The sequence below is a fragment of the Stenella coeruleoalba genome (genome assembly GCF_951394435.1).
Source record: "Stenella coeruleoalba genome assembly, chromosome: 3".
In the NCBI taxonomy this organism is placed as follows: domain Eukaryota; kingdom Metazoa; phylum Chordata; class Mammalia; order Artiodactyla; family Delphinidae; genus Stenella; species Stenella coeruleoalba.
The window spans coordinates 76674285-76701685 of NC_137148.1; the positions used below are offsets into that span (position 1 = coordinate 76674285).

Genomic DNA, 27401 nt, shown 5'->3' on the forward strand with positions numbered 1-27401 from the left:
TTTATTATCTGTTCCCCAACCCCACCAGAACGTTAAGTTCCAGGCAGGCAGGGATTTTTATCTGTTGTTGTTGGGTTGTTGCTGTCTAACTGCTGCATCCTCAGTACCCAGTATCTGACAAACTGTATATATTAATAAACATTTGTTGAATTGAATTGTTATTTGAATTATAACCACTCCCCATGTAGTAGGTTAAAACACATATGATCTTATGTGCCAGGATGGAAAACACATGCCAAGCTCAATCCAGTTCTGCACGAAGCAAGAAGAATCAGTCTAAGTCACAGAGTGAAAACACAAACACAAACAAATTTCAGTAACTATGATGTTAAGAGTTTAAGAAAGCATTCTGTTTTAATGTTAGTTTCTACAAAATATAAATCAGGATATTAACTTTCTTCACAGTAAGAAATACTTTAGGATTACAGTAATATAGTATTCTTTGTAATATGGTATTCTTTGAAGAGAAATAAATGTAATGTTCACACTTAAATGAAGGCACTTAATATGCAAGAGGACTATATACTAATTTCAGCCATAAAAAGATATTTCAACTCCAACATAAATAGACAGATATTTTAATTGGTAGACAAAGTATTTCTTCACTTAATCTTAAAATATAAGATACACTAATGTAATTTTAAATAAACATATCTTAAGATTTCACAGCTTATTCTGGTTTACCAATAAACCAGTCAAATCCAACTACAACTTGATGTTGAAAAAAGAAACATTTTTTTGCCCACTCCACTGAATTCTAATCTCAAGAAGGCAAAACAAAGCTAGGTAAACATTAGGTCATTATAGACCACTGATGTTCAAGGCAGCAAAATGAACCAAGAAGATGGCTTGCTGACATGGTACACAGACAGTCCTTTATTTCCAAAGAGGCTGAGGCAGAAGTACAAGATCAAAGAAATTTAAGAAGCTACGGAGGGCTTCCCTGGTGGCGCAGTGGTTGAAAGTCCGCCTGCCGATGCAGGGGACACGGGCTCGTGCCCCGGTCCGGGAAGATCCCACATGCTGTGGAGCAGCTGGGCCCGTGAGACATGGCCGCTGAGCCTGCGTGTCCGGAGCCTGTGCTCCGTAACAGGAGAGGCCACAACAGTGAGAGGCCCGTGTACCGGAAAAGAAGGAAAAAAAAAAGGAAGCTAGGGAATTTTTTTAAAAAACAATCCTTTTGACTTAAGGAATTTTAGATTCAAATAATATAAAAATTAAGATATCATAATATCAATTTATCTACAGCCAAAACGAGATTTCCTAAATAGGCAGAAAAGTGACTTTTTCCGTAGTTACAATAATTAGATAATTAAAGCAACATATTTCATATGCTCTTATTTTAGAAATTGCTCTGTTACCTAAAATTATCTTGGCATAAATTTATAGAGGCAAACTTGAGAAGGATTTTTTTTATAGTCTACAAATCTTGTTTGGAGCAGGCAACAAATTTCTATGCTGATTTCACTTTAAATTTCTCATACCAAAGTTATCTTTGGTAGATAAACCTTGAGACTAAAAAGAAGAGAACATCAATGATGATGATAACTAATCTGGACCAACTGAAAGGGATAAAAAGAGGCATCCAAGGGAAAAAAAAAAATCAAGAGGGACTTCCCTGGTTGCACAGTGTAAGAACCCACCTGCCAATGCAGAGGACACCGGTTCAAGCTCTGATCCGGGAAGATCCCACATGTCGCAGAGCAACTAACCCCGTGCACCACAACTACTGAGCCTGCGCTCTAGAGCCCATGAGTCACAACTACTGAAGCCCGCATGCCACAACTACTGAAGCCCGTGCGCCTAGAGCTGGTGCTCCGCAACAAGAGAAGCCACGGCAATGAGAAGCCCATGCACCACAAGGAAGAGTAGCCCCTGCTCACCGCAACCAGAGAAGGCCCGCACACAGCAACAAAAGACCCAATGCAGCCAAAAATAAATAAATAAAAATTTTTTTAAGTTATAAGAAAAAAAAAGAACAAAGGCAGTTTTAAGACAAGACCAAGCAAAAAAAAAGAATGCAACTTTTCCAGGATAAAGATCACCATCTTTTCTATCACCCAACATACGAGTAAAAGCACATCTGGACAAAGTAGAACCAACTAGCACTAAAACAACATGCAGCTATGCAGCTCTCAAGCTATATGCTGTACATGACACAAAAGAAACAGAAAGGAAGGCCTCTGCTCTAAAGACTACAATCTCAATCAAGAGAAAGACCTAAGACATATGAGTCATTGAAGAATCAAATGCTAAATTAAGGATAACGAGTGCAAGTGCAATAGGAGTTCAGAGAAGAGAAGTGTGGGGTGAAGTAATTAACAGCTACTAGATGGAGAAAGGATTTGAGAATGGAGGGAAGAAGGAAAACTACTCCAGCCAGAGACACTGATTGCACGAGCAAAGTTGGAGAGACAGGAATGAGCATGGCACGTGGAGGAAACAATAAGGAAACCAGGCTGAATGGAACAGAAGGGACTTGCTGAAGAACAGGAAAATTAGGCTGGGTAGGTAAAGTAGAGCACCAGATTACAGAAGACCTTGAAAATGAGACAGAAAAATTTGGATGTAAATGGAGCAGCAAACATAGAGCTGTCAAATGCTTCTAAGTAGGTTACTTCTTTTTTTTTTTTTTTTTTTTTTTTTTTTTTGCGGTACGCGGGCCTCTCACTGTTGTGGCCTCTCCCATTGCGGAGCACAGGCTCCGGACGCTCAGGCTTAGCGGCCATGGCTCACGGGCCCAGCCGCTCTGCCGCATGTGGGATCTTCCTGGACTGGGGCATGAACCCGTGTCCCCTGCATCGGCAGGCGGACTCTCAACCACTGCGCCACTAGGGAAGCCCATAAGTAGGTTACTTTTAAAGACCATATGAGACAAACTCCATTCTTCTCTTGGTAACCAGTTCTAATGTTCAATATCCTTCTACATCTCTATATGTCTCCACATATAATTACACCTACACTTGCTGCAGTGGAATCCTCTATTCTCCTCCTCCTGTTCCTTATTCATCTGATTTGGCATTTAGCATAATAAGCTAGCACTGAGGCCCCCTCTCTGCACCTAAAATACATATATATATATACACATAAATATTAGTTTCAGGAGATTATTTTTTTTAAAGACAAAACAATCTGCCGCTTTCTAGCCCTGAAAATTTCTTCCCCTTTTTTGGGAAGTGGTGTGGAGAAGGAAGAGGTTCACCCACTCATGTTCTAGACAAAGCTTTAAGGAACACTAACCATCTACTAGGTACCATCAAACCCATTCCCTTTCACAAAGTGGAAAGCTAATACCCAAAATGAGTCTATGTAACCTCATATTCCTCTCTTTGGGATACTTCCCTCTATTCCAAGCACTTCCAACACTTCAGAGAAAACTCTGGCTCTCTTACAAGTGTCTTTAATATTTTTCCACAGCCCCACACAATTTTCCCTTATACCTCTCCTCCCATTTTTTCTCCTCAATCTCAATGACTTTTTTAAATAAGAGTGTTCATGTAGCACCTTTTCACTCAATGAAGGTTTTTTTTTACTACCAACCTAAAAGGGTTTTTATTCAACAAATCAAGCATAAAGAGCAATAACTATATCTAAAAAAAAAAGAGTGAAAACCATGCCAAAAGACAATGATATACCTCAAAACTAACATAGGTAGGTGTACTGATATGTCCTACACACTCCAGCTAAAGCTATGGAACCTTATGCTACCTCCACAACCTTAAGTTGTGGAGATACAAAGATTCCACAAAGCACAAATAAGAAGAATAATTTAAAAAATAGTGACAATAATGACACTGGAAGTTAATTACAGAAAAGCAAAAAATGATACCTTTAAATCTAATTACAAAAGTCTAAAGGTACTTTGTGATGACCATAACCTACACCATTACACCTTCCTTCTGAAAAGAATCAGTAAAAACAATCATTAAGTAAAAGTAGACTCCAATTACCTATTATTTAGCATTCTAGACACTTACCTTTTAGCTGTTATCACTTTATCTTCTCTTTAAATTGAATTTCAGATTGTTCCTTAAATGTTTATCCATCTAAATTAAGTAAAATATAAGACAGGCACATAAAAAAGATGACATACACAACCCAAAACATATTGAATTTTTTAAAACATCGGACTCGGGTTCAATTTTCATAATTCATAATTTAAAACATGAGAAATAATTATGTAAAATTTTCCATCTTTTTTCTTTCCCAAACAGACACTAATTGTAATCTCCAAATTTCTGAATCAGTCTAAACTGTGTTGCTATAGTCACAAGGTGTAAAAGGAACATCATAAAAAATCAGAAAGACTCAGAAAAAAATTACAGAAACTCAAAATACACTGACTTCAACATAAAAAACTGAGCCAGAAGAGAATGTCACCTATTTCTACGCTACTTTGCTTTGAATCTAGGACAGTTAAGGGCACTATTTACTCACAATCTGCAAGCTGACTACACTAAAGTGAATCTTGTTCTAAGCCACATAAGGAATTATAAACATGAAAAAAAGTTGCCCATATGACGCAACTAGACTAGTTTGTAATTTAATAAAATAGAGCAGACTTTTTTTTAAATATTAAAAATCCATCTAAATAGCCATCTGAAATACTAACACAAACTTTACACGACTACAAATTCTAAGTATCTTTCGATGGTATCTCTGGAACAGATTCTGTCAAACAAAATTAATCTAGAATGCTTCCTGGAGAGAATGGAGGTATTTTGAAAAACTGAATAAAGTAAAAATGGAAAAAATGCTACTTTAGAACTAGGAAATGAACAAAATTTAGGTGAACCTGGTAGGGATGAAGACATGTACTAGTGATATACGTACTTAAATAGAAGGGTTAGTTCCACAGAAAAGGGTCTTACTGGTAAGAAGAGAAAGTACTGTGATCCTAATAACGTTTAGGAAAGTAAAATAAAAGTTAAACACGGTGTGAGGAGGTTAAATAAAAGTTAAAGCCTGACTTCCCATTTCACTAACTTCTTTAAGCCGCCATCCAGCTACAAATGATTACCCTCCTCACTCAACCTAATTTTACTGATTTACTCAGTTGTTTCAACTCTGTTCTTACAAATTGCCCCAGATTTTGTCAGCCCCTTCCTTCTGCCATATCCAGCCACCAAGTCAAGAAAGATGGATCTGGATTCAAGTCTCCGCAGATCTTGGGCACCTTACTTCACCTCCAAGCCTATTTCCTCATTGGTAAAGTGAGAACGAGATCACTTCCCTGATATGTACATAGACAGAACACCTGAACACAATAGCTATTAGTTCTGTTGTCCATATCTCCTACCACCCTCTCAATCAACTTCACCACTTTTTTCCCATTCCTAACCAACAGTGGTTATTATATACTTTCTCTACACATTTAAAATCCCCAATCCTTCCTTCCTTGATCTCTCAAGAAGCAACCTTCTTGCCTATGTTCTTCAAAAGACAGCTATCATCAAACGCAAGTATCTCCTTCAAATTAGTCATTACACAAATACTAGACTAAAGCCTGCAACTTAACAGATGCTTTATGTTCTATACAGATGTATTCTGTCTCTTCAGCAGGTGAAGATAATACTGAATTTGTTCCAGACAGTCACTAACTGCACACTTAGGGCAGAATATAGTGCTTCTGTTATTCTGGGCATTAAAAAACTATGAAGAGCCAAAACCTAGACCAAGACTTTCAACTGAAGACTTTTCTGAACCGCAAAGTACTTCACTAAAGCAGGTAACCCGTAATGTAGATATCTTTAACTGATGACCTAAACATACACATAATGGAGCCCTCCCTCACTACAATACACTATATACACACATGTACACACAGAAAGGTGTGCACAAACAACTCAGAAGTACCTTTTCCGACAGGGTAAGTTACTGATTAGCAAACATGCTTTATGTCCAGAAAAGAGTGACCAAATAACAAACAAACCTGAAATTACATGATAATTACCCGAAGGAACTGGGGGAGACCTGGGGAAAAAAAAATGGTGGGGAAGTTGAAAAGGGCTGTTGAAAGGGAGAGATTATTCATGTAAAAGTGAAGGTAAATGGACTAATGAACAATCAAAAGTAGAGGGAGACTGACTGCAGCTCAAAATATGAACTTTTAATAATTAAACCTGTACAAATATGGCACAGGCCCCTCGAAGGAAGTGTGTTTCCCATCACTGGAGATGAAAAGGCGCAGACTGCACAATCCACTTGGGAGGAATATTGTACGACAACTTGAATGTGAGATGAGAATAAGACTAGAAGTCTCTTAGATTTTTCCAGCGCTATATGTCTGGGCCCCTAAAATACCTATGTCACTCCAACCCAGTACAGCACCTGCTCCCACTGACACTGCCAAGGAGACAGAGAGAAAGAAAAAGATGTGTTCCTGTCATCCTGACCGGAAACTCAGAATACACATCCTGTGAAAACAAGGCCAGAGAGAGTAAATAGTTTACAAAAATCAATACTATGCCACAGATAAAGTTAAATATATTTTTATCAACCTAAATGTCAGTCAACATTGTTTCTATGGTAAAATGTGTTCTGCATTCCAAATTAACTCAAAACAAATATTTGAAATATAGCCTGTTCATGAGGGAGCCTATGTATATTACCTTTCATACTGTATTATTATTTTGTTTTTTTCCCTAGAGTGTAAGTTCCTTACGGTCAGGTACTATTGTTTATATATTTGTCTGCTCCCATAGATCGTTAGCATGCTGCTCGATTAACAATGCTGCTTCACTAACAGAGATTAACATCACTAGAATGGCATAACATTTTGCAGTTAATTAGAGACAGCATGGCAATGAGTTAGGGCAGGGACTACTCAAATTCAAGTCCTACTCAGACTGGCTCCCTGTGTAACCTTAGGCAGGTCATTTAACCTGTCCAAGTCTCAGCTTTCCTATCTGAAAAATGATGAAAGTGAGGATTATAGAAAATACTCCATGTAAAAGTACCTGGCACAAAACAGGTGCTCAATAAATGCATAGTATAATACCCAGCACATAATAAGCACCATATGAGCGTTAAATAAATAAGGTCTGTCCTTTTTACAATTACTGTGTGCAAAAAATACTGTCAAATATTAGTATTAAAGGTTGATTTTATGTAAATAAATACTACAACTCCTTTTCCTGTCAAAATACTGAAACGACTAATGTGAGGCACAAATTATATACCTGAAACTATAATAATGAAATCAGGAATCTGGCTCTGGGACAGAAATCTGCTTCTTCCAGATTTCTCCAAAGGAGTTCAACAGTCAAGAGGACCAGTGATTTTTCAAAACCACTGCCAAATAATGGTATTCTGAATCTACGTCAGTTAATCGAACACGTCACACAGCCCAACATTTCTCCCTCTGAGAACCTATCCAGCTTCTCCCTCGCACTCTGAAGGTAAAGTCCACCTAAGCTTATCCCCACATAGAAGATGAAACTTTTCTTACCAGGCCCCGCTCCTCACCCCACCAGAGCACAATAAATCCTTACTGCACAGGCAAAGCGGCGAATAGGATGAGGCAGGCTAGAAACATCCTTGGGAGGAAGGTATTCGAGGCGCCACCCGGTATCCATATCGCACCTTAGGCGGTCCAGACAGAGGCCCCACAAAGAACCGCCCAATCCAACTTAAGTGACAGACGCGCTGCCACCTCATCATCTCCCAGTTCACGGTCTCACCTAACACTCAGCCACGCTTGCTCTGCTTAAAACAAGCAGCCTCGGCCCCTGATCCTTTCTCTCTCTAGGTAACATTTCAACTGCCTACCGGCTCCAACTTCTGCAAAAGCGACAGCGACCAAAACCAACCTGGGACAGATGCTTCTCCTGCAGAAGCCAAATCTGAAGTCAGAGCGCATGCGCATTTCCCAGGCATCGCTCACGTGACTGGAAACGGCTGGGTTTTAGTTCGCTCGGTATTTGATTAAAAGGTCTTAACGTGAGTCGAGAAAGGAAATTCCTCCTTTGCGCATGTGCTCAGCCCGAGCCTGATGGGAGTTGTAGTTCCATGGGTGAAGGAAACCGAACTGCGATCTCTGCGATCGCCGCCCTCCTTTTCTCGGGTGGAACTTCCTAGGGGGAGGGGCAGGGTCCAGCGCCCAGAGGCCGGGCTCCCAGAACAACTCCCCGTGATGCTGCCGCTGTGGGTGGCGCTGGTCGCAGTCTCGGCGCTGGCAACACCAGCTCCTGGGGCAGGTGGGCAGAGGCGGGGAGCAGTTAAGGCTTGGCCAGATGCGCCTAACGTGGTGCTAGTCGTGAGCGACTCCTTCGTAAGTATGGAAAGGCAGGGGAGGGGGCGCCCCGCTACACACCCGCGACCGGCCCACAGCCCTTCGTGTGCTGCTGGCTTTGGGGAGCAGAATCTGAGACTTTCAAACGTGTTTTACCCTGATGCAAAGTAAGAAATGCATTTTACCTTGAGGCCCCGTACACACATACGTGCACCACATAGATATGCGTGTAAAACAAACATACTTTAGTAAGATGCACTCCAATTAGCATCTTTGCAAATTTTTTTTAATTTCTGACCTCGACCCACTAAATTATCTTACCACTACTAATAAACTTTCAATCCATACCCCCGCTTGATTCAATTGTGGGGAAAAATAACATTCTATTTCAACATAAAAGCCTGTTAGCTTTCCAGCAGTCAACGTTATTTTTATTACTCAGGTGTCTGATAATCCTGTTAGTCTGATTTATATTCATTAGTTGACATAATTTGACACTCGCCCATATTCCAGATTAATTGTGTATGTGTGTGTATGTGTGTTGTTGTGGTTGCTGTTTAATCCCAAACTTAAACAGTTTTTGTAACTCTCCCAAGCCATCAACTAAAAAGAATACTACTGTCAACATTACCTGATACTTTTAGTATTATCCATGATATTAAACCTAATGCTTGGACAAATGTTTGGTTACTAGTTATAATATTAGTTTTTTATGACTGGGTGTTACTGTGGTCACATAGATTATTGGTGTTAAGCATGTCTGGCACCAAAGAGTGCTTTTAATCATTATGTTATATTGCCTTTCCTCATAGATTAACCCGTGATTATTAAAGTTACATAATCTGGATATACCCATAGGGTTTGCTGAGAATATTAAAGTAATCTTTATGATTATCTAAACTTAGGAAACAGGCAATATTGGAGAGTAACATGAAAGAGGTTTATTAGGGAGTACTCATGAGATCAAAGGGAAAGGAAGAAAGCAGGACTGTGCAGAGAGAAGTTGAGTTTTGTCACTGTCTCACTGGAGGCCTCAGCTGATCTTGTGGGTAGTTCTCAAACTAGTATGATGCTTCAGAACTGTTTCCGTTTGTGGTGAGGAGACCAAGCCTTTGTACCCTCATGTTGGATGGCCATTACTTGTGGAATGCTCCCAGAATGAGGCACCATTTTGGGCACGACAACTCTCTTCAGCAGAGGCAATCTTTCACTCTAAAAGGGAACCTGGGTGGTGCATCAAAACATCCTAGAAACTTCTGAAGATGACTGAAATATTTGGTTTATTTTTTAGTATAGTATAAGCACATAGATTTTTATATATTTGTGTATACAAATATTGTATGCAGACTGATACCTTATGAATATAAAAGAAAGGATCCTGAAAAAATACAAACAAATCAAATTCAGCAATATATAGAAAGGGTTATACACCATGACTAAGTGTGATTTATCCCTGAAATGTAAGGTGGGTTTAATATCTGAAAATCAGTCAGTGTAGTAGACCACGTTAATTGAATGAAGGGCAAAAAACACGTGATCATATCAATAGATGCAGAAACAGCATTTGACAAAGTTCAATAACACTTCATGATAAAAGCACTCAACCAAGTAGAAATAGAAGAGAATTTTTTCATTCTGATTAAGAACATCTACAGGGCTTCCCTGGTGGCGCAGTGGTTAAGAATCCGCCTGCCAATGCAGGGGACACGGGTTCGAGCCCTGGTCCGGGAAGATCCCACATGCCACGGAGCAACTAAGCCCATGCGCCACAACTACTGAGCCTGCGCTCTAGAGCCCGTAAGCCACAACTACTGAGCCTGCGTGCTGCAACTACTGAAGCCCACACGCCTAGAGCCTGCGCTCCGCAACAAGAGAAGCCACCGCAGTGAGAAGCCGGCACACTGCAATGAAGAGTAGCCCCCGCTCACCGCAACTAGAGAAAGCCCATGCACAGCAACCAAGACCCAACACAGCCATAAATAAATAAATAAATAAATAAAAATGTATTTAAAAACAAAGAACATCTGCAAAAAATCCACAGCTAATGTTATACTTAACTATAAAAGACAATGTTTTCTCCCAAAGATCAGGAACAAGACAAGCCTATCTGTTCTCACTATGTTTATTGCAATTATGCTGGAGGTTTTAGACAGGAAATTAGACAAGAAAATGAAATAAAAGTCATCTAGATTAGAAAGGAAAAATTAAAAGTATCTCTATTTGCACCTAACATAATCTTGTATAAAGAAAATCCTAGGAAATCTACTACAAAATCCTAGAACTAATAAGTTAGTCTAGCAAGGCTGTAGGATGTAAGATCAATATACAAAAATCAGTTGTATTTTTATACACTTGATTGATGAACAAACTAAAAGTAAAATTAAGAAAACAATTCAATTTAAAATAGCATCCAGGGACTTACCTGGTGGTCCAGTGGCTAAGAGTCCATGCTCCCAATGCAGGGGGCCCGGGTTCAATCCCTGGTCAGGGAACTAGATCCCACACGCTGCAACTAAAGATCCTGCACGCAGCAACGAGGATCCCACATGCTGCAACTGAGACCTGGCACAGCCAAATAAATAAATAAATATTTTTTTAAAGTAAAAATAAAATAGCATCCAAAAAATGAAATACTTAGGATTAAATCTAACCAAAGAAGTTCAATTCTTATACTGAAATCAGATTTAATATTGTTAATATAGTAATAATCATCAAATTGATCTACAGATTCAATGCAATCTCTATAAAAATCCCTATGATGTTTTTGCAGAAACAGAGAAACCCATCTTAAAAGTCATGTGGATATTCAAGGGACCCAGAATACCTGAGAACAAAATTGGAGGACTTAAACTTTCTACTTTGAGAACTTACCATAAACTACAGTAATCAAGATAGTGTGTTACTGGCATAACAATAGATAGACATATAAATCAACAGAATAGAATTGAAAGTAGAGAAATAAACTCTCAGGTTTATAGTCAGTTGGTTTTTCAGTAAGGGTGCAAAGACCATTTAATGGGGAAAGAATAGTCTTTTCAACAGATAATGCTGGGAAAACTGACTATCCACATGCAAAATGCCTCACACCATTTTCAAAAAGTAACTCAAAATGAATTGATGAATGAAACATAAAAGCTAAAATTATAAAACCCTTAGAAGAAAACATAGGGGCAAATCTTCGTGACTCTGGATTAGGCAATTAAAAACTGGGCAAAGGATCTGAAAAGACAGTTCTCCAAAGAAGATATGCAAATGGTCAATAAGCACATGAAAAGATAGTCAACATCATTAGTCATTAGGGAAATGCAGATCAAAACCACAATGAGATACCAATTCACGCCCACTAAGATGACTATAATCAAAAAGAGACTATAATCAAAAAGAGACAATAGGGCTTACCTGGTGGCGCAGTGGTTAAGAGTCCGTCTGCCAATGCAGGGGACACGGGTTACGAGCCCTGGTCTGGGAAGATCCCACATGCCTAGAGCCCTGGTCTGGGAAGATCCCACATGCCACGGAGCAACTAAGCCTGTGTGCCAAAACTACTGAGCCTGCGCTCTAGAGCCCACGAGCCACAACTGCTGAGCCCACGTGCCACAACTACTGAAGCCTGCGTGCCTACAGCCCATGCTCCACAACAAGAGAAGCCACCGCAATGAGAAGCCCGCGCACCACAACGAAGAGTAGCCCCCACTCACTGCAACTAGAGAAAGCCCGCGCGCAGCAACGAAAACTCAACGCAGCCAAAAATAAATAAATAAATTTATTAAGAAAAATAAAAGGAGACAATAACTAGGGTCACGAGAATATGGGAGAATTGCAACACTCATACGCTACTGGTGGGAATGTAAATGGTGCAGCCACTTTGGAAAACAGTTTAGCAATTCCTAAAATGCTAAATGTGAGTTACCATATGATCCAGCAATCCACTTCGAGGTATATATCCAAGAGAAATAAAAACATATGTCCACACAAAAACTTGTACATGAATGTTAATACTGACAAAAATTGAAAACAACCCAAATATACACCAGCTGGTAAAAGGATAAATAAAATTTAGTAATATTATTCAATAATAAAAAAAACAAATGCAGTACTGATAACATGCTGCAGTGTGGATGAACCTAGAAATTGTTATGCTAAGAGAAAGAAGCTACTTACAAAGGGCCACATATTGCATGATTCCGTCTGTCCAGAGAAAGCAAATCTACAGAGACAGAAAGTAGAGACAGGTCAGCAATTACCTAGGGTTTGGGAAAATGGGAGGATTAGCAGGTGGTGGCTAAGGGATACAAGGAATACATGATGGAAATGTTCTAAAATTGATTATGGTGATGGTTGCACAACTCTCTGAATATACTAAAAAACATTGAATTGTACAAATTAAATGGGTTTTATGATGTGTGAATTACATCTTAAACCCTTTTTTAAAAAAGAGAAAATAAGCACCTCTGCCTGGGTCTTAAAGGGCACAAGCATCCTCTCTGCCTCCCTCCTTCCACCCCTGCACCTGCATTGTTTTTAGTTTGGGTGAGGTTTCAGGAGTGGGAGGTGGGCACAGGACTGTATACCAGAGTCTAGTGAGGATCTCATTCAGTCTGGTGAACAGATCTGAAAAGCATGCTCTTAACAGTCTTGCTTGATAATACATCTAGACAGTTAAAGTTACTGTTACATTCTTTCATTAGAATGATGTCTTGAAATCTAAACTTCACTGGTTTTCCCTGGCCCAGAATGATGAGGAACTGAGAACCAAGTCATGGTTCTAGAAGGAGCAATCCAGATCACAAAATCATACCTACACAAAAAGCTCATCCATCCCAAGGGGGAAAATGCCTGGACCCACGAGAGTCCAGAATAATAGCAAAATTCAGAAATTAAGGCAATTGGTATCATTTTTGCCACTTTTATGCAGAAAGCCAATTAGTGGGCCTCTTTTTCTTTTTTAAATGCCCACTGTTAGAGTACTGTATTTGTTTTGAACTGTAGGAATGACCTTGAGAAAATTGAAATGGGCTATTGTTAAATTATGGAAGTTATTCTGAAAGCCATTCTGTAAGACTTCCTCTCCCAACTAAATGTGATAGAACTATAGTTTGACCTATGCCTGACTATCCATTGTGAACCACAGTACCACACTATGGAAGACTTAACTTTCTCTGTGTTTTTATCAGCTAACCATATTAAGATCCATTTCAGTTCAGAATTAATTATTATGTGGACCACCTCCCATTGATACCATGAGCAGTGGTACCAGTTTTAGTCTATTTTTTAAAGTATTTGCTAGTGTGTAAAAACTACATGAGGTTAAAAAACCAAAACTTCTAGAAATGTTTAATATTTTCTCTAATAATATAGTAATTTTGATCTTTGTTTAGAGTATTGGTATGCTTTTGACATTGAGAATATGTGTAGCATAATTTAAATATTTTCTAAGAACCTAATCAAATACAAATCTTTCCACTGATGTACTTAACCCAGGTTTATTAAGCTTTGCAAAAGTACACTGTTGAATTCTGAACATATTAAATTTGCCTTTTGTAAATTGAACAGCTCTGGATTAAAGACTCGTTTCATTTAATTCACTAAATATTGTGGAGTGCCTTATGTATCTTAGGCAGTAATCTTTACGTGGACCACCTTTCACACATTCCACGTTAGAAACTTCCCCAAGTGAGGCAGTTATCCCCTCTGCCATTTGCTATCCCTGCTGCTCTGCACTTTAAAGATCCCTGCTTTCTTGCCTGCTTTCAATGCAGATGAAGTCCTTGTACCAGTCATAGAAATGAGCCAAGAAATTGCTAACATGAGTTATAGATATGCTGCTGTAGCCATTTGCAGTGGTCGTTACACCCATTTGAACCTAGCCTGCAGGACTTGGAGTCCAAGCCTCACTGTTTGAATCATTGCAGTGCTTCTGCCACATGACTATGTGCTGCATCCCTCCAGCTAGATGAACCTGAGTGGCTGGGTTGTCTAGAATGGCCAGTGGCCACAAATAGTTATTATCCCCCATATCCAAAAGATTGTAGGAATAATACATCTAGGCATTTGGGATTTACGAGGATGTTTCTGAGAGTTTGAATTTATGAATTTAACAAAATTCTTATGCACTTTTGTCTTAGGCTCCCTAGCTCATCATTCAGGAAGCTAAGTTTGCTTAGCATTCAGTGATTACTCCTGCTAGAAGTGGTATTTATTTCAACATACAAGCATGCTCTAATATTCCCCATCTTTAAAAAAACCTGACCTTAATTCCACATTTATCCTCCAGCTAACTCTCTCTAACATCCATCCCATTTTTCTGTTTTGCTTTGCAAAAACAACTACTTAGAAGAGGTTTTTTCACCATGTCACCTCCCATTCTCTTTTCCCTGTCTGCTTTAGGTGTCCATCCCTACAACTCCATTGGAAGTGCTCTTGTCAGCATTACCAACTATCTCCATCCTACTAATTCCAGTGTGCATTTTCTGGCCTTCTTTTACACACCCTCTCAACACAGCTATTACCCTTTCTTGACACACTGTCTTCTCTCAGCTTTCATGAGACTCAGTCTACTGATATCTTCCTCCCTCACTGGCCATTCTTTCTCAGTTTCCCATGCTGCCTTCTCCTCTTATTCGGACTCCTCAGGGTTCCTTTCTTTCCTCTCTTTTCACTCTCTCCCTTAAAGGAGTCTTAAAGGAGTCAGTCTCACACTTTTCAATACCATGAATATGTTAAAGACTTATTTCACCAGGATAAAATTCTCTGAGCTCCAGATTCCTGTCTGTACCCTACAGCCTAATTTATATATCCATTTGGAAATCTCAGACATCTCAAAGATTTATGTATATCCCGTATTTTGGATTGGTTCACTTTTAAACTGTTTATTTACAATTACATTGAAAACATACAATAGATATAACTCCAGGACTGGAACATCCTTTTTTCTCTTTTTGCTCTTTACCAAGAAGAGTTCTTCAATTCCCAATTCGATTCCAAAATACGTATCTCCAACCCAAACATGTCTTCCAATCTTCAGGCTCATTTCTCTAGCTGCTTAGTTGTTATCTCCACTTAAGTCCTGAAGGTATCTCTAACTTTACATGTCCCTTAAGTTATTTGAATGGCTGATTCTTCTCATTCTTTAGGTCTCACTTCCCAGAGAAGCCTTCCCTGTATCAAAGTAGGTCTCCCTTGTTATTCTGTATCTTAGGTTTTTCTCAAAGCACATATCACAGTAACTTGTAATTATTCGTAGTTTATTTACGAGTATGTTTTTTGCCTCCCCTACTAGACTGTAAGCTTCATGAGGCCAGGACTCTGTTTTTATTCACCATTGTATCTCTAGATCTTTCACAGTGCCTGGCACATACTAAATACTCAATAAACATTGGTTCACTCAGTCCATCATCCCCCAAAAGAAACCTTCCAGGAAGTTCCTTTAATTTATTTACTATATTCAAATGGATCCAAATGTCACACCACAGGGCTTCCCTGGTGGCGCAGTGGTTGAGAGTCCGCCTGCTGATGCAGGGGACACAGGTTCGTGCCCCGGTTCGGGAAGATCCCACATGCCGCAGAGCGGCTGGGCCCGTGAGCCATGGCCGCTGGGCCTGCGCGTCCGGAGCCTGTGCTCCGCAACAGAAGAGGCCACAACAGTGAGAGGCCCGCGTACCGCAAAAAAAAAAAAACACACACACAAATGTCACACTACATTGAATTCTCAATATTATGAATCAGAGAATGATAACAGTTTCTCTACCCATTTTTATCTTTTGAGGATTCTTAGGATCATATTGAAGTCTTTTGCTATTTGTGAATTTTATGGTTAAAATTAAAGGAAATTATTTTCTTTTGTGATGTAATCAATGGTAATTAAATTTCTTTATTCCAGGATGGAAGGCTAACATTTTATCCAGGGAGTCAGGTAGTGAAACTTCCTTTTATCAGCTTCATGAAAGCACATGGCACGTCCTTTCTGAATGCCTACACAAACTCTCCGATCTGCTGCCCATCGCGCGCAGGTATGAGCATGCTTTAATATTACTGGAAGTGGTCCCATGCTGAAAATGTTTTCACAATTTAAAAAATTATACCCCCAAATAGGATAGTAAGTCATATTTGGCATCTAATAAAAAAATTTTAATATATGCGATGTGTGTTATAAGGTATGTATTGGGTATTGGGGTTTTTTAAGAATAGGAATTTTATCACCTAAATTGGTATTTAGTTCAAGTATTATTGTTTCATTTCCCTTAGGATTGGTGACAAAAAATCTTTTGGCTATCCAGGCAAATTAGGAAATGCTCATATTTGCTTGAAGAGTTCTATTTCCAAGGAAATTTTTTAGTAAGAGATAGGGAGCTGGGAGGAGACTTCCAAGTATACCACAAAGTCGTTAGAACTTTTCAGATGTATCTGGATTTTTCTGTATTATTTCAGATTACATATTTTTTCTCTTCAGTTTCAATTCACTTCTATCCCAAATTTAATTGTTCACTTTTATTACAGTAATTTAACAAATAGGCATAGTTTTAATGGCAAAATAACAGTGATATTAAGCCATGACTAACTGAAAAATCGGGGAAAATTGACATTTTTATAAATTCTATTGTCTGATAGAGTTGTTTTCTTTCTCCTCTAATTTATGATCGTTTGCTTTGGAACTCATAAATAGCACCCAACAATCTTCTTTTGTCCATAAGTTCCTGACATCATATTCTCTGTGATTTGAGTCACAAGTTCTTTCACCTACATTTTCAGCACCATCAACTATATAATCACCAATGATTAAAGGAAACCTAAACTCTATTTTAAATATTTCAATAGTGAAGGACCAGGTATATTAAAAACATGTTTGTTAATGTTTTTATTCTTTATTGAGCAAGTGGAATGAGCAATGGACCAGGGTGAGGTGATGTCTGGATTCCAATCCTCAATGGACCACGTCAAGCAAGTCCCTCAGTTTCTTTATCTACAGAACACTGTATGTGCTGTGTCCCCCACAGTGTTGTTCCCAGCATCAAATGAGATAATGGATTTTAAAAAGTGCTCAATGAACTCTAAAGGTTTCAAAAATGTTAGGTGATGCTTTTTCTGGAAGAAGTATATTTTGGAGAGTTTGAACAAAGAGAAGGAATAATAGTAATAAAAACTAACATTTATTGCATTCTTACCATGTGCCTGGCAATATAACTGCCTTACATGTCTTAATTTATATAATTCCCCACATTTTCACAAAGTAGATATTGTTATTATCCCCATTTTGCAGATGAAAACTAAAGTACTGAAAGGTTAAATAACTTATCAAAGGTCACTCAGTAACTAGCATCATCGGGATTCAAAGCCGGGTAATGCCCCATTCCACTCCTCAAAAAGAAAGCATTTTGTTAGATGAGAAAAGAATTCAACCCTGCCATGTGTGTACACAGAAAAGGGAAAAGGAAAGGGATTTCTTTCCAGTTTTACCGAGATGTAATTGACATATAACACTGTATTAGTTTAAGGTATACACCACATTCTAGAGAAAATAAGAACATTTCCATGAGTTGAACCAGTCAGATTAAGCTTATGTGCATCCACATAACACTTCTGGCAATCTGTCCCCAATATACAGCCATAATGCTACCTCCCAAAAAACCAACAATGAGGTAACTACCAAAGCTAAGCTCCAAACACTGGGGCCTTATTAACACTTGTGTCCCCAACAGCAACATAACTGCTGAACGCATGATAAATGCCATAGTCAACCCGCAATCAGTAAGGACCTGCTATCTGCCTGATCACCAGGTTTTCAGAATCTGAAACAGACATTTTAGGAAATAATTATAACAATTAATGAAAGCAGGTATGAAGTTAAGTTTTTATTCTTTATTGAGCAAGTGGAATGAGATAACATAAAGAAAAACTCCACACTCTATCTGCACAAAGCAGAGGAGGCTAAAGTACTGAAGGGATGCTTATACTGAATTATAAAGGCACACAGGTAGACAAGGTGTGCAGATAAATCAGATAAGACACAGCAAATACACTAAGATGCAACATCTCTTCACTAAAAATTTCATTTGGTCTCAATCAGCAATCTAGGTTAGTACACATAAGTATTCACACATTTGCTACTGACTAGTTCCTCATCTTTGCTTTCTATTTTTTCATTTACTTGTATATTCTTCAGTTTCTGTCATCAGTGTCTTAAAGTTTTTAGTGTACAGATCTTTCATCTCCTTGGTTAAATTTATTCGTTAGTATTTTATTCTTTTTTATACAATCGTAAATGGATTTTTTGGGTAATTTTTTCTGGTAGTTCATCATTAGTATATAGAAATGCAACTGATTTTTGCATATTGATTTTATATCCTGCAACTTTACTAAACGTATTGATTAGTTCTAACAGTTTTTTGGTAAAGTCTTTTTGGTTTTCTATATATAATATCATGTTTCTGCAAATAGGGACAATTTTACTTATTCTTTTCTGATTTGGATGCCTTTTATTTCTTTTTCTTGCTTAACTGCTCAGGCTAGGATTTCTAGAACTGTGTTGAATAAGAGTGCTGAGAGTGGGCACCCTTGTCTCGTTTCTGATCTTAGAGGAAAAACTTTTAGCTTTTTACCATTGAATATGATGTTAGCTGTGGGCTTCTATATATTCCTTCTATACCCAGTTTTTCAAGAGGTTTTTTTTAATTGGAGTATAGTTGCTTCACAATGTTGTGTTAGTTTCTGCTGTACAAGGGAGTGAATCAGCTATATGTATACATATATCCCCTCCCTCTTGGACCTTCCTCCCACTCCTCCCCCATTCCACCTATCTACATCATCACAGAGCACTGAGCTGAGCTCCCTGTGCTATACAGCAGGTTCCCACTAGCTATCTTTTTTACACATGGTAGTGTATATATGTCAATCCTAATCTCTCAATTAATCCCACATGAATGAATGCTAAAATTTGTCAAAGGCTTTTTCTGCATCTATTGAGATGATCATATTTTTTTTTTTATCCCTCATTTTACTAATGTGGTATATCACATTGATAGATTTGCAGATGTTGAACCATCTTTGCCTTCCTGGAGTAAATCCCAATTGATCATGATGTACGATTCTTTCAAAGTATTGTTAAATTAGGTTTGCTAATATTTTGTTGAGAATTTTTATCTGTGTTCATCACAGATCTTGGCCTATAATTTCCTTTTCTTGTAGTGTCCTTGTCTTGTTTTGCTATCATGGTATTGCTGGCCTCATGAGTTTGGAAATGTTTCCTCATCTTCTCTTTTCTGGAAGAGTTTGAGAAGGATTGTTTTCTTTTTTAAATGTACCTCTTTGGCTTATTCTTTAAAATTTGTTTAATTAATTTATTTTTGGCTGTGTTGGGTCTTCGTTGCTGCACGTGGGCTTTCTCTAGTTGCGTCCAGCGGGGGTTACTCTTCGTTGAGGTGTGCAGGCTTCTCATTGTGGTGGCTTCTCTTGTTGAGGAGCATGGGCTCTAGGCACACAGGCTTCAGTAGTTGTGGCTCGTGGGCTCTAGAGCACAGGCTCAGTAGTTGTGGAGCACAGGCTTATTTGCTCTGCGGCATGTGGGATCTTCCTGGATCAGGGATCAAATCCACGTCCCCTGCATTGGCAGGCGGATTCTTAACCACTGCACCACCAGGGAAGCCCCAGAAGGATTAGTTTTAATTCTGCTTTAAATGTTTGATAGAATGCACCAGTGAAGCCATCTGGTCCTGGACATTTCTTCATTGGGAGGTTTTTGATTACCGATTCAATCTCCTTACTCATAATTGGTCTGTTCAGCTTTTCTATTTCTTCATGATTCAATCTTGGTAGGTTTTACATTTCTAGGAACGTATCCAATTCTTCCAATTTGTTAGTATAATTGTTCATGGTAGTTAGTCTCTTATGATCCTTTGTCTTTCTGTGGTATCAGTTGTAATGTCTCCTCTTTAATTCCTAATTTTATTTGAGTCCCCTTGTTTTTTTCTTGGAAAGTCTAACTAAGGATTTGTCCATTTTATTTTAAAAAAAAAACAACTCTTAGTTTTTTTGTTTGTTTGTTTGGCTGCATCTTAGTTGTGGCACGTGGTGTCTTCACTGGAGGTGTGTGGGATTTTCGTTGTGGCACGAGCTCTTTGTCTTGGCACGCGGGCTTCTCTCTAGTTGTGGTGTGCAGGATTTTCTCTCTCTGGTTGTGGCGTGCAGAGTCCAGGGTGCATGGGCTCTATAGTTTGCGGCATGCAGGCTCTCTCATTGAGGTGCACGAGCTCAGTAGTTGTGGCTCACGGGCTTAGTTGCCCTGCAGCATGTGGGATCTTAGTTCCCTGACCAGGGATCAAAACCACGTCCCCTGCATTGTAAGGCGGATTCTTTACCACAAAGGAAGCCCCAACAACTCTTAGTTTTATTGATCTTTTCTATTGTCTTTTTAGTCTCTATTTATTTCCACTCTGATCTTTGTTATTTCCTTTCTTCTACTAACTTTGGGCTTAGTTTGTTCTTCTTTTCCTAGATCCTTGAGATATAAAGTTAGGTTGTTTATTTAAGCTATTTCTTTTTTATAATGTAGGCACTTAAAGTTGTGAACTTCCCTCTTAGAACTGCTTTTTCTGCATGCCATTTGTTTTGCTATGTTGTATTTCTATTTTCATTTGTCTCAAGATATTTTTTTGACCTCTCTTTTGATTTCTTCTTTGGCCCATTGGTTGTTCAGGAACATGTTGTTTAAACTCCATATATTTGTCAATTTTCCAGTTTTCTTCTTATAACTGATTCTAGTTTCATATCATTGTGGTCAGAAAAGATGCTTGATATGATTTCAGTCTTTTTAAATTTATGAAGACTTGTTTTGTGTCCTAACATATGATCTTCCTGGAGAATGTTCCATGTGCACTTGAGAAGAATGTACTTTCTTTTGCTTTTGGATGGAATGTACTGAAAATCTTAATTCCATCTGTTCTAACATGTAGGTTAAGTCCAGTGTTTCCTTATTGGTTTTCTGTCTGGAAGATCTATCTGCTGTTGAAGTCCCCTAGTATTATTGTATTGCTATCTATTTCTCCCTTTAGGTATGTTAATATTTGAAAAAAAAAGATTTATTGACTAAACAATGATAGCTGTAGAAAATGAGAGAGAAAACATAGAACACGTAAGTTTTTTGTGGCATGCCAGTATATAGACAAGAAATAGGGAAAAGCCTTGAGGATTTTTGGGAAATGAGATCTGTACTTCATTTGACCAACTTGGAAAATTAACCAACAAATACTTAGTGATTATTTTTATGACTCAAGTCAGACAAGCTTTATATTTAATTCCATTTATTTACCTTAAACAACTTAACCTGTAAGCCAGGGGTCCCCAACCCCCGGGCCACAGACGGGTACTGGTCTGTGACCTGTTAGGAATTGGGCTGCACAGCAGGTGAGTGGTGGATGAGCAAGCGAAGCTTCATCTGTATTTACAGCCACCCCACATCTCTTGCATTACCACCTGCGCTCCACCTCCTGTCAGATCAGCAGCTGCATTAGATTCTCATAGGAGTGTGAACCCTACTGTGAACTGCGCATGTGAGGGGTCTAGGTTGTGCAATCCTTACGAGAATCTAATGCCTGATGATCTGAGGTGGAGCGGAGGCGGTGATGCTAGTGCTGGGGAGTGGCTGCAAATGCAGATTATCATTAGCAGAGAGGTTTGACTAAACAGAGACCATAATAAAACAATTGCTTGAAGACATATCAAAACCCTATCAGTGAATGGCAAGTGAAAACAAGCTCAGGGTTCCCACTGATTCTGCATTATGGTGAGTTGTATAATTATTTCATTATATATTACAATGTAATAATAATAGAAATAAAGTGCACAATAAATGTAATGCACTTGAATCATCCCAAAACCATCCCCCCCTCCCCAGTCTGCAGAAAAATTGTCTTCCACGAAACTGGTCCTTGGTGCCAAAAAGGTTGGGGACCGCTGCTGCAAGCCTTAGAGACTCACCTGTAAAATGGAAATAGTAATTCATTTCACTTTTCCCCTTGATAAAACGAGGTAACAATCAAAAATGTTAGGTAAAACACTTAATGCAGATATATCTTGTTGCAGAGCACAAGCTCTAAACTAGTAGTCAGTCTCTTTTCTCTCGGTATAATTGTCTTAATCATTAAAACGAATTGTTAAGCTTTATTTACACTGATCCCATTTTTTTCCCCCAGCAATGTGGAGTGGCCTCTTCACTCACTTAACAGAATCTTGGAATAACTTTAAGGGCTTAGATCCAAATTATACAACATGGATGGATGTCATGGAGAAGCATGGCTACCGAACACAAAAATTTGGAAAACTGGACTATATTTCAGGGCATCACTCCATCAGGTAAAAAATAAAATAAAAATGATTCTAACAGGCAGCCCACTGCTATAATACATACATGTACCCTTTTTGACTTCTTTTATTTCTCCACAAAGGTGAATGTAAATCTCTTAATCCCTAGATTGTGTTAATTTGGCTAAATCTTTAGCTTTGTTTAATCTTCTTAAAATATTGAAATTATATGCTAGTAATTTTGTTTTTCTTAAATATTAAAGGTCTATAAAATTGTTTAGTCCATGATTTATTTTGATTTAGTTATACAACGGCTACTTTATTACTCACTTTACAATTTGTTCTAAAGACCATAATCTTCTTGCTACTTGCTTTTTTCAGTTCTCCCCAACTTTATTCTATTGTAACTTTTTTTTTCTTTCATTTTACTCAGTCCTCGAAAATTAGGCAACTAAGCATAGGGAATAAGAGTAGAGATCTAGAATCAGATTGTCTACTTTTGAATCCTAGTTTCTCTGTTTACTACTAACTTGTAGTATAATCTTGGGAATATTATCTAAGCTAACTGAAGTTTAATTTCTTTGTTGTGAGCATTAAATGAAATAATATGTGCTCATTTCACAAAGTTTCACCAGTTTCTCTTTAAAATCCTTCTACTTTTTTGGAAAGTAAGGTTAATCCAAAGTAAGATACAACTATTCATATTATCCTATTTGAAATTGTTTTCTTTCTTTGTTTTCTCAGTCAGTCCAATAATAAAAAGAATCTAAGGTTGAATGCCTTGTATTGCATATCACTATCACTGTCTGTGTGAGATGGTTAAAATATGATCTGAGTTTTATTCCTCAGTGGGATAATAATTCTTGGAGGGCACAGACCCTGTTTCTCTTTCTCACTACTTTATTCCCACTTCCAACGTAGTGCCTGTACGTTGTAGGTACACAATTAAATATTTGTTTAATGAATGAATGAACGGAATAAAAAGTTACAACTTATTATTTGATAAACATTGATATTCTATCTCACCTGGGTTAAAAGGAAAAGAGCCACTTAAACGTTGACATTTGGGAAATCAAAGATGGTTTTCAGTATAATAATTGCTGTAGCATATTTTCACTTTACTTACTGTCTCACCTGAGCTTAGGAAGCTTAAATAAGCTATCAAGACTATTTGTATTAGTGCTATATGTACCCACATAGTCATTTGACTGACAGATAGGTCAAGGCTGCTGTTAATAGCATGTCTGCAAAGGTTATATGAATTACAGCACGTTATCTTTCAGATTTTTCTGTGCAAGTTTAAAGATGGGTCTCAGAAAAAAAAGGTCTCTCAATATCAAATAGATGAATTCAATGTTTTTGATAGACTGACTCTCAAAACACGTTTTTATAATTTTGAGCTACCTTTACCACTGAAATTAGCCATTTTTGAACCTGTTTATATTTTCAGCCAGAATTACAAGTCCCTTTAGTTTACTACTACAATTCTCCATCTGTATTTTTTTCAACATCAAATGATGCTTTCTTCTTTTACCAGTTTAAGGACATAGTCCAGCTGTGTGTCCCTTACCATATATACTATGTTGCACCAGACTGGGAACTTTAAGGGCTACACGCTTGTTTCTTCCAGACAACTGTTAAACAAGTGCTGGTGGTACTACTCATTAAGATGCCACTTACTGGCGTCCCTGGTGGTGCAGTGGTTAAGAATCCACCTGCCAATGCAGGGGACATGGGTTCAAGCCCTGATCCGGGAAGATCCCACATGCCGCGGAGCAACTAAGCCTGTGAGCCACAACTACTGAGCCCACGTGCCGCATCTACTGAAGCCCGCGCGCTCTAGAGCCTGTGCTCCACAACAAGAGAAGCCACCGCGATAAGCCTGCGCACCACAACGAAGAGTAGCCCCCGCTCACTGCAACTAGAGAAAGCCCGTGCACAGCAACGAAGACCCAACACAGCCAAAAATAATAAATAAATTTATTTTTTAAAAAAATGCCACTTACTAACAACTATAAGACCAGGGCAAGTTATTTATCTACTCAGGATCCCAGTTTAATCAAATTAGCTTACTCTAGATGACTCTAAAGATTCTTCCTGGGCTTCCCTAGTGGCGCAGTGGTTGAGAGTCTGCCTGCCGATGCAGGGGACACGGGTTCGTGCCCTGGTCCAGGAGGATCCCACATGCCATGGAGCGGCTGGGCTCGTGAGCCATGGCCGCTGAGCCTGCGCGTCCAGAGCCTGTGCTCCACAACAGGAGAGGCCACAACAGTGAGAGGCCCGTGTACCACAAAAACAAACAAACAAAAAACCCACACAAAGCATTGTAGCACTATTTACAATAGCCAGGACATGGAACCAACCTAAATGTCCATCAACAGATGAATGGATAAGGAAGATATGGCACATATATACAATGGAATATTACTCAGCCATAAAAAGAAACGAAATTGAGTTATTTGTAGTGAGGTGGATGGACCTAGAGTCTGTCATACAGAGTGAAGTAAGTCAGCAAGAGAAAAACAAATACCATATGCTAACACATATATATGGAATCTAAAAAAAAAGAAAAATAGTACTGATGAACCTAGTTGCAGAGCAGGAATAAAGAGGTAAGACATAGAGAATGGACTTGAGGATGTGGGGTGGGAGGGTGAAGCTGGGGCAAAGTGAGAGTAGCATTAACATATATACACTACCGAATGTAAAATAGTTGGCTGGTGGGAAGCAGCAGCATAGCACAGGGAGATCCACTCAGTGCTTTGAGATGACCTAGAGGGGTGGCATAGGAAGGATGGGAGGGAGGCTCAAGAGGGAGGGGAGATGGGGACATGTGTATGCATATGGCTGTTTCACTTTGGTGTGCAACAGAAACTAATACAGTATTGTGAAGCAATTATACTCCAATAAAGATTAAAAAAAAAAAAAAAGGCACAAAGGGAAATTCTGCCTCCTCTCCCCGCTCCCCCCACCAAGGGCAAGTGGTTTGGAAAACATGTCATATCCACGACTTGGCTGTCTTAGTTGCACCATGTCCAGTAACTCACTGAGCTAACTTGCCAAGTTTTAGTTACCTAAGAGATTTTAAATAATTCACACATGTCATTCATACCTCCATTACCATGAAAGTTAACCAGTTTAAATGAATTTCTTTGATCAAAGTGACCTAGAGAATAATGATGTCTATCATTATTAGGCTCTTACTACCTACTAGGCACTGCATTAGGTTTAAGGTAAAATATTTCCAAAAAGTCACTATGTATCTTCGTAGGCTTGGTAGAGTCATATATTCAGAAACATACATTGAACACTTAATATCTATTAGTAGGTAAAGGAACAATTTGCAGATTTACCAAAAGACTAATTATGCAGTGAAAAGGAATTTGGATTATCCGTCTAAGAACAGAGGCTGTACTTATACTAATCTCAGGAGATGGAACTGGGAATAATTCTGATTCTTTTTTTTATTATTTTATTTATTTTTGGCTGTGTTGGGTCTTTGTTGCTGTGCTCGGGCTTTCTGTAATTGCAGCGAGCGGGGGCTACTCTTTGTTGCGGTGCACCGGGCCTCTCACTGTGGTGGCTTCTCTTGTTGCGGAGCACGGGCTCTAGGCGCACGGGCTTCAGTAGTTGTGGCTCGCGGGCTCTAGAGCGCAGGCTCAGTAGTTGTGGCTTGCGAGCCTAGATGCTCTGCGGCATGTGGGATCTTCCCAGACCAGGGTTCAAACCCGTGTCCCCTGCATTGGCAGGTGGATTCCCAACCACTGCCCCAGCAGGGAAGCCCAATAATTCTGATTCTAATACAACTTTAAGGACCTCAGTTGCAGGAGTTAGGAAAACTTTATCCTGGTTCTCTGTCATTAACATAATTTATGAGTTGCTTGTCTCCTCTCTGGGTCTTTTCTCAGCTACATCATTTCCAACTAGAACTTTGACCTGCATGACGCTTTTTGACTCAAACTCCATCTCCTTTTAGTGACGTTCTCTACCTTATAGCTGCATTCTAGGTAATTGCCAGTCACCTGTTTTTCCTTTCCAAATTCAAATTCTGTAAACAAGGATGATAGGCCCAACACATATTTCATCCCAGACTCCATCATAATCACTGACCAGGTTAAGGACCCAAGGATCTGGTCCTTAGGTTGGGTGTGCACCCCTGGCCAGTGGACAGGATAGGAGAAGAATTAAATCCTACACAGTGTGGTCATCTGGGTCACCTCTTCGGCAAGGGCTATGGACATGGTAACATATTCAATGCAGTGACTGTTTGGTTAATTACTAATGAAAGATTTACTGGGGGATAATCCACCCACTTTATCTTTCAGATATAATGACATTTTGTCCAGGTTGTATTTTCTGTATAATACTGAAAAGCAAAAGCTTACAAAAAATTTTAAATGTTAGAGTTGCTTAAGTTGATATATTAAATTACTTTAAAAGTGTAACAAGAATCTTCCCCTTATGCGATGTAAAAGAAGTCAATGTGATCTAAACCATTGGAGTTATAATCATAACCAAACTATTTCATCACAATTGCTTTTTCCACAAGGTAGCAAATGGGCCTTTATTTTTTAAAGTATAGTAGTAGGAGTTTATGCCTGAGTGCATATGAGGAGGTAGTATCGTTTTGGTAGCTAAGGGAGTCACCTCAAGTTCAGCCTAGCACAATGCCTTGTACATGGCAGACATTCAATAACTCTTTCTTGAATTAAATCAAAAAGCCTGCCTTTATTTAAAACCAAACTGCAGCAAATACTCTGTTAAGGGCTACAGTCACTGTCACCTAGAACTCAAAGTTTGAAATATTGATGTTCCAACAGTGATGAATTCACTAGCAGGCTAGGAAATGGCTAAATGGGAGTTCATAACCTGAAGT

General features: G+C 38.8%; 2 protein-coding genes across 6 annotated transcripts in view; one reads left to right on the forward strand and one right to left on the reverse strand.

Moving 5' to 3' along the window:
- Positions 1-10933, reverse strand: part of SKIC3 (SKI3 subunit of superkiller complex) — an 88862-nt gene extending 77929 nt beyond the window's left edge. Inside the window, exons 1-2 of one of the 3 annotated variants that reach the window (XM_079917643.1) lie at positions 10656-10933; positions 3978-4046 (exon numbers count right to left, since the gene is read on the reverse strand). The gene's annotated coding sequence lies outside the window, so the exon portion shown is untranslated. The other 2 variants (XM_079917642.1, XM_079917644.1) reach the window with 2 other exon arrangements.
- The window catches only part of ARSK (arylsulfatase family member K), a 42434-nt gene continuing 23139 nt past the window's right edge, over positions 8107-27401 (forward strand). For 2 of the 3 annotated variants that reach the window (XM_079917647.1, XM_079917648.1), the window contains exons 1-3: positions 8107-8272; positions 16113-16242; positions 22417-22576. In XM_079917647.1, the coding sequence (XP_079773773.1) occupies positions 8135-8272; positions 16113-16242; positions 22417-22576 (428 nt within the window). In that variant the 5' untranslated portion in view covers positions 8107-8134. Of the gene's footprint in view, positions 8273-16112; positions 16243-22159; positions 22218-22416; positions 22577-27401 lie in introns of those variants that run through there. The other variant, XM_079917649.1, reaches the window with a different exon arrangement.